The sequence below is a fragment of the Alternaria hordeiaustralica genome, assembly GCF_023758085.1.
Source record: "Alternaria hordeiaustralica strain BMP 2776 chromosome Unknown scaffold_7, whole genome shotgun sequence".
Lineage (NCBI taxonomy): Eukaryota > Fungi > Ascomycota > Dothideomycetes > Pleosporales > Pleosporaceae > Alternaria > Alternaria hordeiaustralica.
In genome coordinates, this window is record NW_026056779.1 from 370,852 (window position 1) to 383,159 (window position 12,308).

General features: G+C 53.7%; 3 protein-coding genes across 3 annotated transcripts; 2 read left to right on the plus strand and 1 right to left on the minus strand.

The window, feature by feature from the left end:
- Nucleotides 1-1,901: 1,901 nt before the first annotated feature.
- On the minus strand, nucleotides 1,902-3,617 carry J4E84_004558 (uncharacterized protein; the record flags this gene model as incomplete). Its single annotated transcript, XM_049387161.1, has 1 exon — nucleotides 1,902-3,617. One exon carries the CDS (start codon nucleotides 3,615-3,617, stop codon nucleotides 1,902-1,904), a length of 1,716 nt encoding a protein of 571 aa, XP_049244934.1.
- A 3,618-nt stretch (nucleotides 3,618-7,235) lies between these two features.
- On the plus strand, nucleotides 7,236-8,891 carry J4E84_004559 (uncharacterized protein; the record flags this gene model as incomplete). The annotated part of the gene is made up of 4 exons (XM_049387162.1): nucleotides 7,236-7,320; nucleotides 7,372-7,694; nucleotides 7,746-8,392; nucleotides 8,441-8,891. The coding sequence occupies 4 exons, from the start codon at nucleotides 7,236-7,238 to the stop codon at nucleotides 8,889-8,891; spliced, it is 1,506 nt and encodes a 501-aa protein (XP_049244935.1).
- Nucleotides 8,892-9,224: 333 nt separating this feature from the next.
- Nucleotides 9,225-10,190, plus strand: J4E84_004560 (uncharacterized protein; the record flags this gene model as incomplete). The annotated part of the gene is made up of 2 exons (XM_049387163.1): nucleotides 9,225-9,671; nucleotides 9,726-10,190. 2 exons carry the CDS (start codon nucleotides 9,225-9,227, stop codon nucleotides 10,188-10,190), a joined length of 912 nt encoding a protein of 303 aa, XP_049244936.1.
- Between the last annotated feature and the right edge of the window lie 2,118 nt (nucleotides 10,191-12,308).

Genomic DNA, 12,308 nt, shown 5'->3' on the forward strand with positions numbered 1-12,308 from the left:
TGTATAAACCTCCGTTGCAGTTGGCGGACTTAGTCGCAGCCAGCGTAATGAATGAGTTGGAATAGATGGAAGCCATCTTGCTGCCTTCATGACGCCAGTCATCGATATCGTCTTGCAATATGCACAATGAATCTATCCACAGATATTGCAGCCCAAGCCGCCAGGTGAGATCGACAGCATCCTTGAAAGTACGAGGCAATAAATGCCAAGGTATGTTGTCGCAGAATTCTGGCTCTGTTGCATGGGTTGTTTGTAGAGCCACGGAACCTCCCCAGCAGTGACTGAGACAGGCATAACACCCTCTCTCTTTCGAAGATGGTGTATATAGGCGAAGCTTCTGGTGTCCAATTATCTGCAGTAACCGCGTCGGGAGCTGTTTCGGAGCTGATGCGCGGCCACAGATCATGCTGCCGTGATTAGCACTACAATCTTCCATCCATCGTGTGATCTGATCTGCAGACAGCGTTGCACTGTAGCTCGCTTGCTCTATTGGTCTCGCTCTTATTGACAGCCATGGGCAAGTACTGTCTGTTGTATTTAGTATAGACTAAACCATTTATGAGGGCATGGCGACCAACCTTCGAGAACGAAGAGGTCAACCTCCTCTAATGTACCCTCAAAGATCGCGCCGTCGAATCGAAGCTTGAGCGTGCTATCTCCTTCAACAAGGAGATAGACATTGCCATCTGTTGTGAGGTCCACCCCGTATGCCCGCAGAACATGAGCCACTAGTGAACACGATTGGCAGCCCGAACGTGAAGCGGCACACATTGCGCGAAAGCTCATATCCAGACCATCGTTTGTCACAAGTAGATCTTTACACACAGCACATTTGAGCAATATGTTTCCCGGGGCGCTTGCAGGAAGCACAGCAGTTGTGGAGTCCACAGAGGGGGTCCAAGTGGATGCGATGGTTGTCCCTGTCTGTTGCACGTACGAATCCGACCGACGAGTGTCCTTCGGTTTGAGCGACATGTTATCAGTCTGGAGAAGTTGAGTCGCAGGGATCCGGGTTCTGTCAGGCTGGCCTGTAGATGTTCAATCATCACACTGTACAAGATGGCGGGGTTAGTCACCCCGAACATCTCAGCGGCACAGTCCGCAACCCGGCAGATTGCACGTGACATCTGGCTCTGATGTTGCAAAGCTGCTGCCTATGCCGATCACTCTAAGGTGTCTTGATATGGGAAATATGACATCGGATTCAGAAGGGGTCCTTCGCCGTTAGCATCAACCTCCTTCAATTCGATCATGCACAGTACCAAGGTATCATGGCTGGGCAAATCACTGACCAAGGCCTATTGTTTCATATCAATTCCGCTGCGCCGCCTTGGCAATTGAATGCGGGATGGGGTTATGCGGGCGGTTATCAGAGCAGGGTAGCACGATACGTTATCGGAGGACCCACAACCAAGCCTCTTCCAACATGAGCGCACGACAGCTTCCTGGATGCGGCAGCTTGACACGGGCCGTGTCTTGTTCGTAGATCATCCTGATAGCGCAAGAACGTCTGTCGTTAGATCACTGGTTGGGTCGAGACTTTCCAAGGGTTCGCACGGTGAGTGTACCAGAATATCGTCATCTTCATCGCGCGAGCTATGAGTACATTGCAGGGTCTTGGTTCAAGCGAACATGTTGTCTTCCGCGTCGTCTATAGTCGGGAAAGGAAATGTGTCTGCTGAAGCTCCGGAATACGTCTCGTGCATGATGACTGCATAAGACGCAACGACAGATCTGAGGAGAACAGGGAAGAAACGCAATCGGAATGGTACATCCAACCATAATATACAACGCCAGTGGGTATCCTGTAAACAAAGTGAGGCTTTTACTCGTGAACGCCTCTACCGAGTGCAGATAAGAAACTTTGTACATAAGGAAAAGAGAGACCAGACATTGTTGTCTTACGGGTTATGGGCTACTTCCTTTCCCTTCGAGGAGCGAGGGTGCAGGAAGTTCAGCCCGCCCTTGGCGACACCAGCGACATTGAAATGTAGAGGCTCCTTGGGTCCCTTCTCCCTGACTGGCATCTTACGCTTGGAGCGACCTGAGACGTACATTGGCTGTTGCGCATGACCGTTGCCATTGACGTTGGGCATGCTCTGCTTCGACCGCAGCTTGGGCTTCTTGTCGCGATGCTCATCATCTGTGGTTTCCGTGTCGAAGCTGCGAAGGCTACTGCGCTCGGAGGAGAAACGCGGATGACTGGAATGGCTTGACGACTGGGTCGGCGCTCGCTGCAAAGGGCTGAGAGGGCTCAGTCTAGAAGAACGGACCGATGATGCTGTCTGAGCGCGCTCGATCGGACTCAGCATGGCAGCGGAGTTGGCGAGAACGTCCAGCCCCGAAGGCGCCCTAGTCGCCATCGAGTGAGTTCGAGACGAATAAGTAGGAGGAGGATCCTGGTAGTCGTACATAATCTCAGAGTCCAAGCTCTTGTATTTGGCAGTGCCGTCAAGCTCCTCGTCGTGTTCCCAGCAGGTCTCGTCGATGCCGGTCACGGGAGGCAAGAATCGAATTTCGTTCCAGGTGACATCTTCATACTGCAGGGTGATGTACAGGAGATCTCCTTGCATTTTGTCATGCGCGATGCAGTGGTCCTCCAGGAAAGGATAATCCCATACACCACGGTGAACGAGATCAGGTGGTAAGAGCGTCAGCGCCATGCGGCCATAGGGTTCGTCGGCTGGGCGATGACCGGTCATTGGCATCCATGGTCTGCCACGGAACACGCCCTTGAAGGCAGTCTCGATGCCATTCGCGAAACAGGAGCTATCCGGACTGGGGAACTCGAGGGTTTGTAGTAGCTTGCGCGAAGCACATCGTCGGTAGCCATTGCTGTCCGGATCGTACGCGAACCTCTGCGATTTGCGTGGGACGAAGACGACACGAACGCTCCACGAAAGCGGGTACTTCTTATCAGTTCGGATCGGAAGTTGGCCAATGGTGTGGTTTGAGTGCGTCAACAGTGGCATTGGCGGGGCAGGCGAGGCCTTTGGTGTTGACAGACGCGTTTTTGGCGTCGAAGCAGCAGGCGTAACGTCTCGCGACATGCCACTGAACTGCTCCACCCGGTCGACTCTGTTCTCCAAATCCATGCTGAACTCGTCTACCATGATGAGCCGCTCGCCCTGCACCTTGATCTGATCGCTGAGCTCTGTTGTCCTATCCACCACAGCCTCGACTCGATCGTCAATAGACAACTTGAGAAGTTGCATGTTCTCGTACATGCGTGCCTGTACTGCATGGTTGGTCCGCACCAGCTCTTCTCGAGCAAGCCGCTCCCTGAACAGCTCCTGCTTCAAGTCTTGCTCCAGCGTCTCGAAGCGCTTGACCTCCTGCTTCAGCCGCTTCATCTGCTCTACTGCCTGTATGTATGCCTCGGTCGACACAGTCGAGATGGGCTGGGCCTCATGGTTCCACGCCTGGTGTCCGCACCCACAGCGGGAGCGTATAATGGAGTCAGGATAGAAGCTACGGCAGGGGCAGCGCTGGCGGGCGCCCCGCCCCTCAGACGGTGGAATAATGAAGCCGCATTCTCCGCGGGGGAGCTGAGGTTCGTCGCCAGGCGCGGGGTTTCCAGTCGGATGGACGGGGGCCTGGATGTTGCTATGGAACATCAGGAGTCGACCTGAGGTGGTGGTCGTAGCGTGGTTGCTGTATGGGTAATGGGCGGCTCATGGAAGGCCGGCAGAGAGGGTCTCTGGGTGTACGGAAGGAGCGACTGTGTCTACGGTATCGCACGCAGGGGAGACGAAGCCAAGAGCCTGAGGCACAACGGTTAGTTGGGGCGAGGCTCGTAATATACAGGCACAGACATGTCGCCCGGATATGCATGGGGCTGGCGCACAAGATAAGCAATCATGGACCACGTACATTCAGAGCCGGACAGGCGGTGCACGCGGGAGCATCCGAGTGGAAGGTGGCACAATCAAAAGGACGGGCAGACCTGTGCACCCGTGGGTGAGAGGGAGGGTTGAGCAGCGGTAGAGAGCGTAGGAGCGTAGTGGGCGCTGGTCAGGTTTTGGGGCGCTGGGATGTGCAGGTACTCTTTGTTTTTGGCATTGGAACTAGCTCCCGCGCCGGGGATGGCCAGCCCTGTGCTGGGCGGGGACAGTGCTGGGCTGGTTGTGGGTGCGGTTGGAAGCTGGAGTTTGGGGTGTGTGGTGGCCGCCGAGCCAGGAGTAAGAGATAAGACTCACGCCCTCTGCCAGAAAACGCGCCAATGACACGGCGGGCGTGGGAGCCCCGAGACCGCCTGGAGTCGCCGCAGGCCCCATGTGCCCTCTCATTGCGTGCCTGCGCTGCTGCAGCCGCAATGCCCTGCAGCACACCGGGTGGCTTCTTGACGCCGCGCCCCTGTGCGACGCTTTATCGCGGCCACGGCATTCATCTGATATGCGCCTGTCTCCACCGCCCACAAGACGTGCTATGCCCTGCCTCTGGACGGTGAGCCAAACCCCACACGAGCCGAGCCTGACGGCCTGAGGCCATTTGTAACACTTCTTCGTCATCGCAGACGCGGAGCAGCGCCCCGATTCCGCAGTGAGGATGCTGGTTCTGGTAGACGCTGGTCCACGTGCAGCGTCGTCAAAGGTTTGGATGGACATGGTCGTCACCCGTACCAGACGCTCCGCAGGCGCCCGAGAGCGAGCCCTGGAGGGAAGGATCCATGGTGGTCTGTCCCTTATCGCGACTTCCTGATACACCCCACGCAGCCTGGGGTTCGCTTATCTGATTGGCTTCCCGTCGCATCAACGCAGAACAACTTTGGAACCGCCTTCTTTTTGCCAGCGCGCTGAGGACAGAGATAGTGGCCCGATTGTGGCAAAATCACTCAATGCTACACTGCCCAAGAAGCCTGTACGTCCGCCGTCTTCTCTGCTGCTTCTACACCGCCGACGGCCTCCTGTTGCTGCAGCGAACGATCGCCATTTCACATGCATGCCCGTCACCTACCCGGCACTCAGGCTTCACGGCATGCATCAACATTCGCACCCGACCCAATGCCGGTCGCTCCTTCTGCACGGGGTCTTCGATGTGGCAAGGCGCGCCTGCTCCATTGGTACTCGAGCACCAGCCTCATCCGCATCTTCTGAATGTCCATTGATGCATGCAGGCAGCGGCGTAGTAATGAAGGAGCCCGTTTGGTCGAGTCAGGGGTCTGACAGTGTTGTGTCGATATCTTCTCAACCCAATTCTGAGGTCGACGCTGACCAAAACACGCCACATACGCCACCCCTTGTTCGTGAGACAGACCCTTTCCAGCGCCAACGTAGACGGCACAGTCAATCGTCTTCAGCGGCGCAGCGCCTGAAGAGGTGATGAGTTCAGGATAGTCGTTCTGAACGCGTTCTGTCAAACGCGCTGTCACATGAGAAGGTGTGTTAATCGGTCCAACGCTCCTCCAAGTAGCGCGCTGCAGGACCGCGCACCAGCTCAACCACCGAATCCCACGTCACGTAAAGACGTTACACACGCAGGGCCTCGGCGAAACGTGGACGATGTTTGCCACGATGACTGATTCGTCCCACACAGCGCGGCATGTTCATCAAATTCCATGACTTCGCTTCCATCGCGGTGGAACCGATGGGGTAATGGATACCAATTCCTTCCAAACACTGCACACTTTGACTGCACGTTTGCTCCTTCGAGAATTCCTGCTACCGGATACTTGGTAAGTATGACATCTGTACGACCACGGAAATATATCTTTTCACGTCGCGAAACGTCGGTATCCCACGTCCTCTTAGCGACATGCCATACCACTTTCCTTCTTCGGCACCGTGACGGCGTGTTCGCTTGATGACATTGCATCGCTCAATCGCGTCTTACTTACGCCCTCAACTCCCCATCCAACCAAATACCCTTCACTTCCAACCAGAAAGGCTAGCCTCGCGGGAGTAGCCGTGGGGCAGCCAGCAATGTGTATCGCGTCCTTCCTGAAACGGCTGTGAAATTCTGCGCATATTTTATTTGCTTTTCTGTGATCCTGCCACGCGTGCAATCGCTGCAAGTCATCGCACCTTTGGAGGATTCCCACGTGCTGAAAATAAGATGGGAACGGTTGTCGCATCATAAAACCGGCTCTCATTGGGCCTGTGCCTCGATCTCTGCTTTCGCGACGACGCGACATGCAACGCTCGAACACGCGCGGCCCAGGAGATATGAGTGCTCACTCGTATATTCCTAACGCGATCACGTGGCCAGAACGGCAGCTGCAGTCAGCGGGGAGCGGTCCTTTTCATTTCCATGACTGCCATCGCGGTTGGACAACGTACGGATAGGGGTGCAGAATCATATTTGGGCCTTCGTCTCAACAACCGTGCAGCAAGGTTTGGGCTTGCTGACGATGTCTCACTGCCCTCGGAGTTTGCCATGGACAAGGCAGTCCCGGGCACGTCGGGCAGATGACGTCGGAGCTTCGGACGGATCATTCCCCCGTCTGAATCTGCCAAGATATCCGAGCATCAAGCCGGTCCTCCTCCAGCAGCGAGCCTAGAGTCGGGGACTACTTACTTTGTCGCGTTCTCCACTACTCTCAGGATTACAAAATGCCGGAAGAGAATTGGATTGCTCATGGAGGCGTCCCCGCGTGCGACTTATGCCATTCCCGAAAGGTGAGTCGCCGACCCAATCGGGCCACTACCCGCATTGCGACTGAAGCGTTGACAGCTCGCAGGTGAAATGTGATCGCAAAGAGCCATGTGCAAACTGTGTGGCAGCCAAGACGGAGTGCTTGCGCAACAGACACAAGCGTGTTCCTAAGCCTAAAGTTCGGACGTAAGCAACTGCCCATCTCTCGTGCTTGTGACAGATGCAGAACAGGAGTTCTTTTTCTCGATTAGCACCTTTCGTTCCAGCTCTGATGATGATGCAGGGACGAAAAAATAAAAGCTCTCGTGGAGCGGCTGTCGAGTCTTGAACACTCGGTCCAGAGTGTTCACCGAAGCCCAAGCCTGGCGCAGGAGCAGGAGTGTACAAACAGTTTCGCTGTACCGACCATTGAAGCATCGTCAGACCGACCGACAAAGAGGCAGAGAACAACAAGCTCGCTAGACGTGCCGGCCCCGGTGGCAGCTTCGGATGTTGATAACAGTCCCCAGACAGCACATGAAGCTCGTGTACATATTAGCAAAGAGCTCTCTACCAATGGACTGCTGTCCGGTCATCAGCGTTCGGTCCTCGAGACCGCCATGTCGTTCGTTGACCAGCTATCAAATACCCCAACGCCGACCATGACTGATCGAAGTACCTTTGACGAGTCGATGCATGTCTCTACTGAAATATCCAAGCGCGAGATCTTTAACATTATCCTTGGCAGTAAGTCGATATGCTTGGAGAATCTTGACACAGAACTGATGAGACTGCTAGCTGAATCCAAAGACCGAGGCAACGCTGCCGTTCGCTACCACACTGTCGATCATGTACCACCAAAGGCGTTTGAGAAGATCGCGCTCGCTTTAATGGAAGGAAACGCGGACGAGAAGACCCTTAATCTGTACAAGGTCATTGTGCACTTTCAAGGCGCTGTTGTACTATACGCAAATCAGCTACAAGGCCCCAAAAGCGCAGCCGTCCAAACGCACATCCAGCAAATGGAGTTCAATCATCTGACAGCAGCGCTTACTGCTCTGGACCGCATTAGTTTCCTAACCGCGCCATCCCTACTACTTGCTCAGGCCTTGATCACTGGGGTACGTCTATGGTAGCTGTGCTACTTCGAGATGATCTACTAATAGATGCAGGCCATCATGATGCAAATTATGGGTAACCCAGTGAGTTGTTGGGAACTCACGGCACATGCATCTCGCACTATTGTAGCTCTGGGATATCACCACATTGATAAGCCAATGCCTGAAAGTGATTCCGAAAGCGAAATCTATGCACTTGTCGGCCAATGCGCATTTCTTGACAGTATCATGAGCCTTTTGCTGCTGCGACCAAGGTCTCTTCCTCAACTTCCGGTCAAAGCCTCGTACTTGTTACGAGCCGATCCAGCTAGCCCTATGAGCATTCTAGAAATGCTTCCCGTACTCGACAAGATCCTGGATCTGACATTGGACACGAAGCCATCGCCTACTATACTCAACGATGAGGTTGCGCAACTACGGACAAAGATGAAGGACATCTACGAGCTCATGGAGAAGGAACGGCAACTGCATCTCTTGGATAGCAGAACGGATGCTCTTATACACTGGAAAAGCATGGAGTTCAGATACTTTTCTACCCTGACGTCGGTCCACCGCTTGAGTCCCACCGTTACGACAAATCCCTTGGAACGAGAAGAATGCCTCCAAAGCGCCCGGAAAGCACTCGAGTGTGCAAAGGACATAGAGGAGCTCGGAAGATCTTTGGATCACTTCATCGAAGGCTATGATCCTTACCTCGCCTGGTAAGTGCGACTATATTTGATATCTACACAGTTACTGACGACTACCAGGAGTATGCTTTCTTACCCACTCTGTCCCTTCTTCGTCGTCTTTTGCAACGTCGTCGGTACATCCAGCGCGCAAGATTTCCAGCTCCTACAAGATGTCACCGATGGTCTTTCCGCACTCGTTACAGAGAACAAGTATGTTCATCGACTACATCGGCTGTGTGCCACGCTGCTGGGTCTCTGCAGGCCCCTGGTGCAAGGCTCTGGTCCCCATGGGCAGACACCGCACCCGGCTGGAGACTCGACTGGACCGTTGGCCACCTATCCCATGTCGGCAGCTTTCGGGAACGGTCCTGGCATCTTGAACAATAGCGGGAGTGACAACACTGCTGGTATCATGCCATCTTCATGGAACGACGACATGATGTGGCAGCTGTTCCAGTCGCAACCTTCTCTGGACTGGTTTAACGCTGATATTTTGGATCCTTCTTGGGGTCTTGGACAAACACAGTAACTGCGAATCTGAGATACCTTTTACATCATCAATTGCACCCACACGATAACTGTGTTTACATGGTTCGGTATCCTGTTCCCGTATTCGCAGGATATGCGACGTGCGCTTTCTACTAGCGACTGTGGTCCGCGCCGCGATCGTGCGTCGGCATCGGCATCCCGCTTCGGAAGGTACTTATCGCGTGCCGCATATTGTGGGTACGGCACAAGACGCGCACAGATTCCCCGCAGTCGCGTCATGTTATGGATTCCTAAACTACTGTACAATGAGTACTATACTCCTCAAGCAATGACTTGCAATTGGACCATACTCCTTATATCGGTCACCAAAACAATGGCTGACCAACCAGACTACGATGCTATAACTTGGCCCATCCAACTCACGAGCAAAGTCTATCGCAAAGACAACCCTCTCCTGGATCCTAGCAACGCTGCCCTTTCAGCTGCAGGCAAGACGGTCCTAATCACTGGGGCCACAGGTGGCATTGGTCGAGCAATTGCTGAAGCATGGGTAGCTGCCGGTGCTAAGGCCATCGTCATAACCGGAAGGAACGAAAAGAAACTACGAGAGGTTGTTGAGAAGTTGGACGCCATAGGTCAAGATAAGACGATGGTGCATTCATCTGGGTCCATTGATATCACGAAGGAAGAAGATGTTGCGACGTTGTGGAAGAGAGCAGCAGAAGCCGTCGGCCGAATCGATGTCCTCGTCAATAACGCTGGCTCCTTGACGCAAGCCATGATTGGCGAGTGTGAGCCAGGAAAATGGTGGCAGGATTTTGTGAGACCCCTCTCTTTCCTAGAAGCCCCTCCATAGTTACTGACACTTGCCCAGGAAGTGAACGTCAAAGCCGTGCACCTGAACGTGCACCACTTCCTCGCCCAAGCGCCCGACGGCAAGGGCACCGTGATCTCGGTCTCCACCGGAACGTTGGGCGACATGTACCCCGACTTCTCCTCCTACATCCCCAGTAAACTCGCGCAAACCAAGTTCATGGAGTTCCTTCATCACGAACAGCCTGGAATTCGGACATTCAGCCTCTTTCCCGGCCTCGTCGCAACAGACATGCCGCCGAAGCAGTATCTGGACTTTGCCCTTGACGATCCCATGCTAACAGGAGGCTTGACACTTTTCCTATCTACAGAGAGAGCAGAGTGGTTGCGAGGCAGCATGGTGAGTCTGAACTGGGATTACGAAGAGATGGAGATGCACAAGGAAGAGATTCTGGAAAAGAGGTTGACGAAGTTGGCATTTTGTGATGCGAAGTTTGGGAAAGGAGGTCATCCTTGGGCGACGTGAAACTGAACAGCGCTGACATCCAGAGATTTCAGGTCGCATTACAAAATAATATACGGAATGAGAACTGCGCCTGTGCGACTTCTTGTATTTCCCTTGCACGCCCACTCGACAATCGTCTCTGGCATAACACATGACCCTTGCCGACCACAATCCACCTACACTACCACACCAGCCACTTTATATCTCTGATGACCCGATTTCAATCACCGACATGTGCATCTTCCGAACATGAGCATTTAGCTTATCCTTCCTCGGAAATGGCCGAACGGCACGTTCGCAGCCAGGTACCTGACACCAGAACCTGTCGCCCGCATCTTCCGCGACATGAGCTCCGTTGTAATGGCGAGTGAAATCCTGCCAGCGATTGAAGGTCTTGCCGATACAGCTGGGTGCGCTACATCTAAAGACGAGCATCCCAAGGTTGTCCGTGCCCTCTATCGTTCCGAGTGTACTGATGGTCGGTGCATTCGGCGGGAAAAGTGATGGGCGTTGGCTGGATGAGCAGAAGGGATGCGGCGAAGCTAGGAGGTCACGAGACAAACCCGACATGGAAGTTTGCGGTGTAGCGCCGAAGAGTTGATGAAACGAGCTCTGAGATTCTGGAATTTCAGGCACATGGAGCGAACCGCGCCCGTCATATAGGGAAGTGGACGGGAAAGGGTTGACACTAAGTGGAGTTAGTCAAAGGTTCAGTAAGGTCAAGGTCACAACGCTTACTTCTCGATGCTCTCCATACTCATGCGCTGAGCTCGCATCTCCGTAGCCCAAGACATCGAACCGGGTCGGTCGTGTTCATATGCCAGACTGTGCGCAATGCCATGGGTTTCCCGCGTCAGGGACTGTTCTTCTCCGCCATAGAAATCCCAGTGCGCCTTATTTTCCTCGATATCATTACTTTCCGCTCCGGTGACAGCAGGCACGCCGAGGCAAGATTGACGCATGCTTATGATGTCCAAGTCTGCTGTTGGCATATCGATTGACTGAGAGACTGAAGACCGTTACTTGCGCACCACTATAAAATATTTCGGTACTGACACTGAGAAGTAAGGCGAGGATAATCTAGCGATTCGGACAGGCAATACCTGCATGAAGTGCCGCATGTTCCTTGAACATGCTGCATCCATCCGAGCGCATCATGTTGGTTGATGTTGGTCATCCTGATACACGACTTTCGCAAGTAGATGTGAGTTCTAGAGAACTAAATATTCTTGGGTAACGAATGTGGCTTCACTGGAGGATAACCACACTTTATAATGTCCAAAGATTACGACCACGTCACCTGGCCAATAGACCACAGCATGAGCTCTTTGAAGTTGCTTTGCCCTTCATTAGATGCAGCGTGGTAAGTCGCGAATGATCAACTGAACATATGGCACTGATAGACCCTAATTAGGATTAGCTTTGTGCCATCATTGTAATAGACCTGCATGGCTTATTCTCGCTAGCTCTTCTCGGCCTTAGCGCTGCCGGCGCGAGCTTCGCTGTCCGTACTCCATGCCTCCCTACATTGGCATGCGTCTGCATACGGCGCCCGCCCATGCGCTTGCGTCCAGCTCCAATCATTGAATCCCTCCAATCACGTTGAGCGCGCCTTACAGCCTGAGATAGCCCCACAATGCGTAGTGAAACTGATTCCTATGCGGCTCTGCGCGATCCAGTCATTTGGAGGATACACATAAGTACTCTTGATTACTAAGACCACCCGATGTCGGTCACTTCTCCTCTAGGGTTCTAATCCATATGGGACCAAGCAACAGTCGAGATCGTCTTCAGCCACAAAGGATCGGAACCTCGCATGCACCAAAAGGGACATTGACATCTTGTCCGCTTGGAAGCATCGTTGTTCGGCGCACTGAGTTCCGGTACAACGCTTCCATCGACGCATTTGCCTACAACATCGACGGTCATTGGTTTTGCTTGCCAGATCACTCGGGATAAGACACGCTTTCCAGATGCAATTTTGTGAGATGAGCAAGAAGCTGTCACACACAGATGTATGCTTGGGCGGCTGCATCGCTGGAGCGGATCTTGGAGTACATCCGCCACCCTCGGGCTTGACGGTTGGCTTCCTTGTCAGCACGGCTGGGATGGCGGTCAGCCAATATCGCAGGCTGCGCG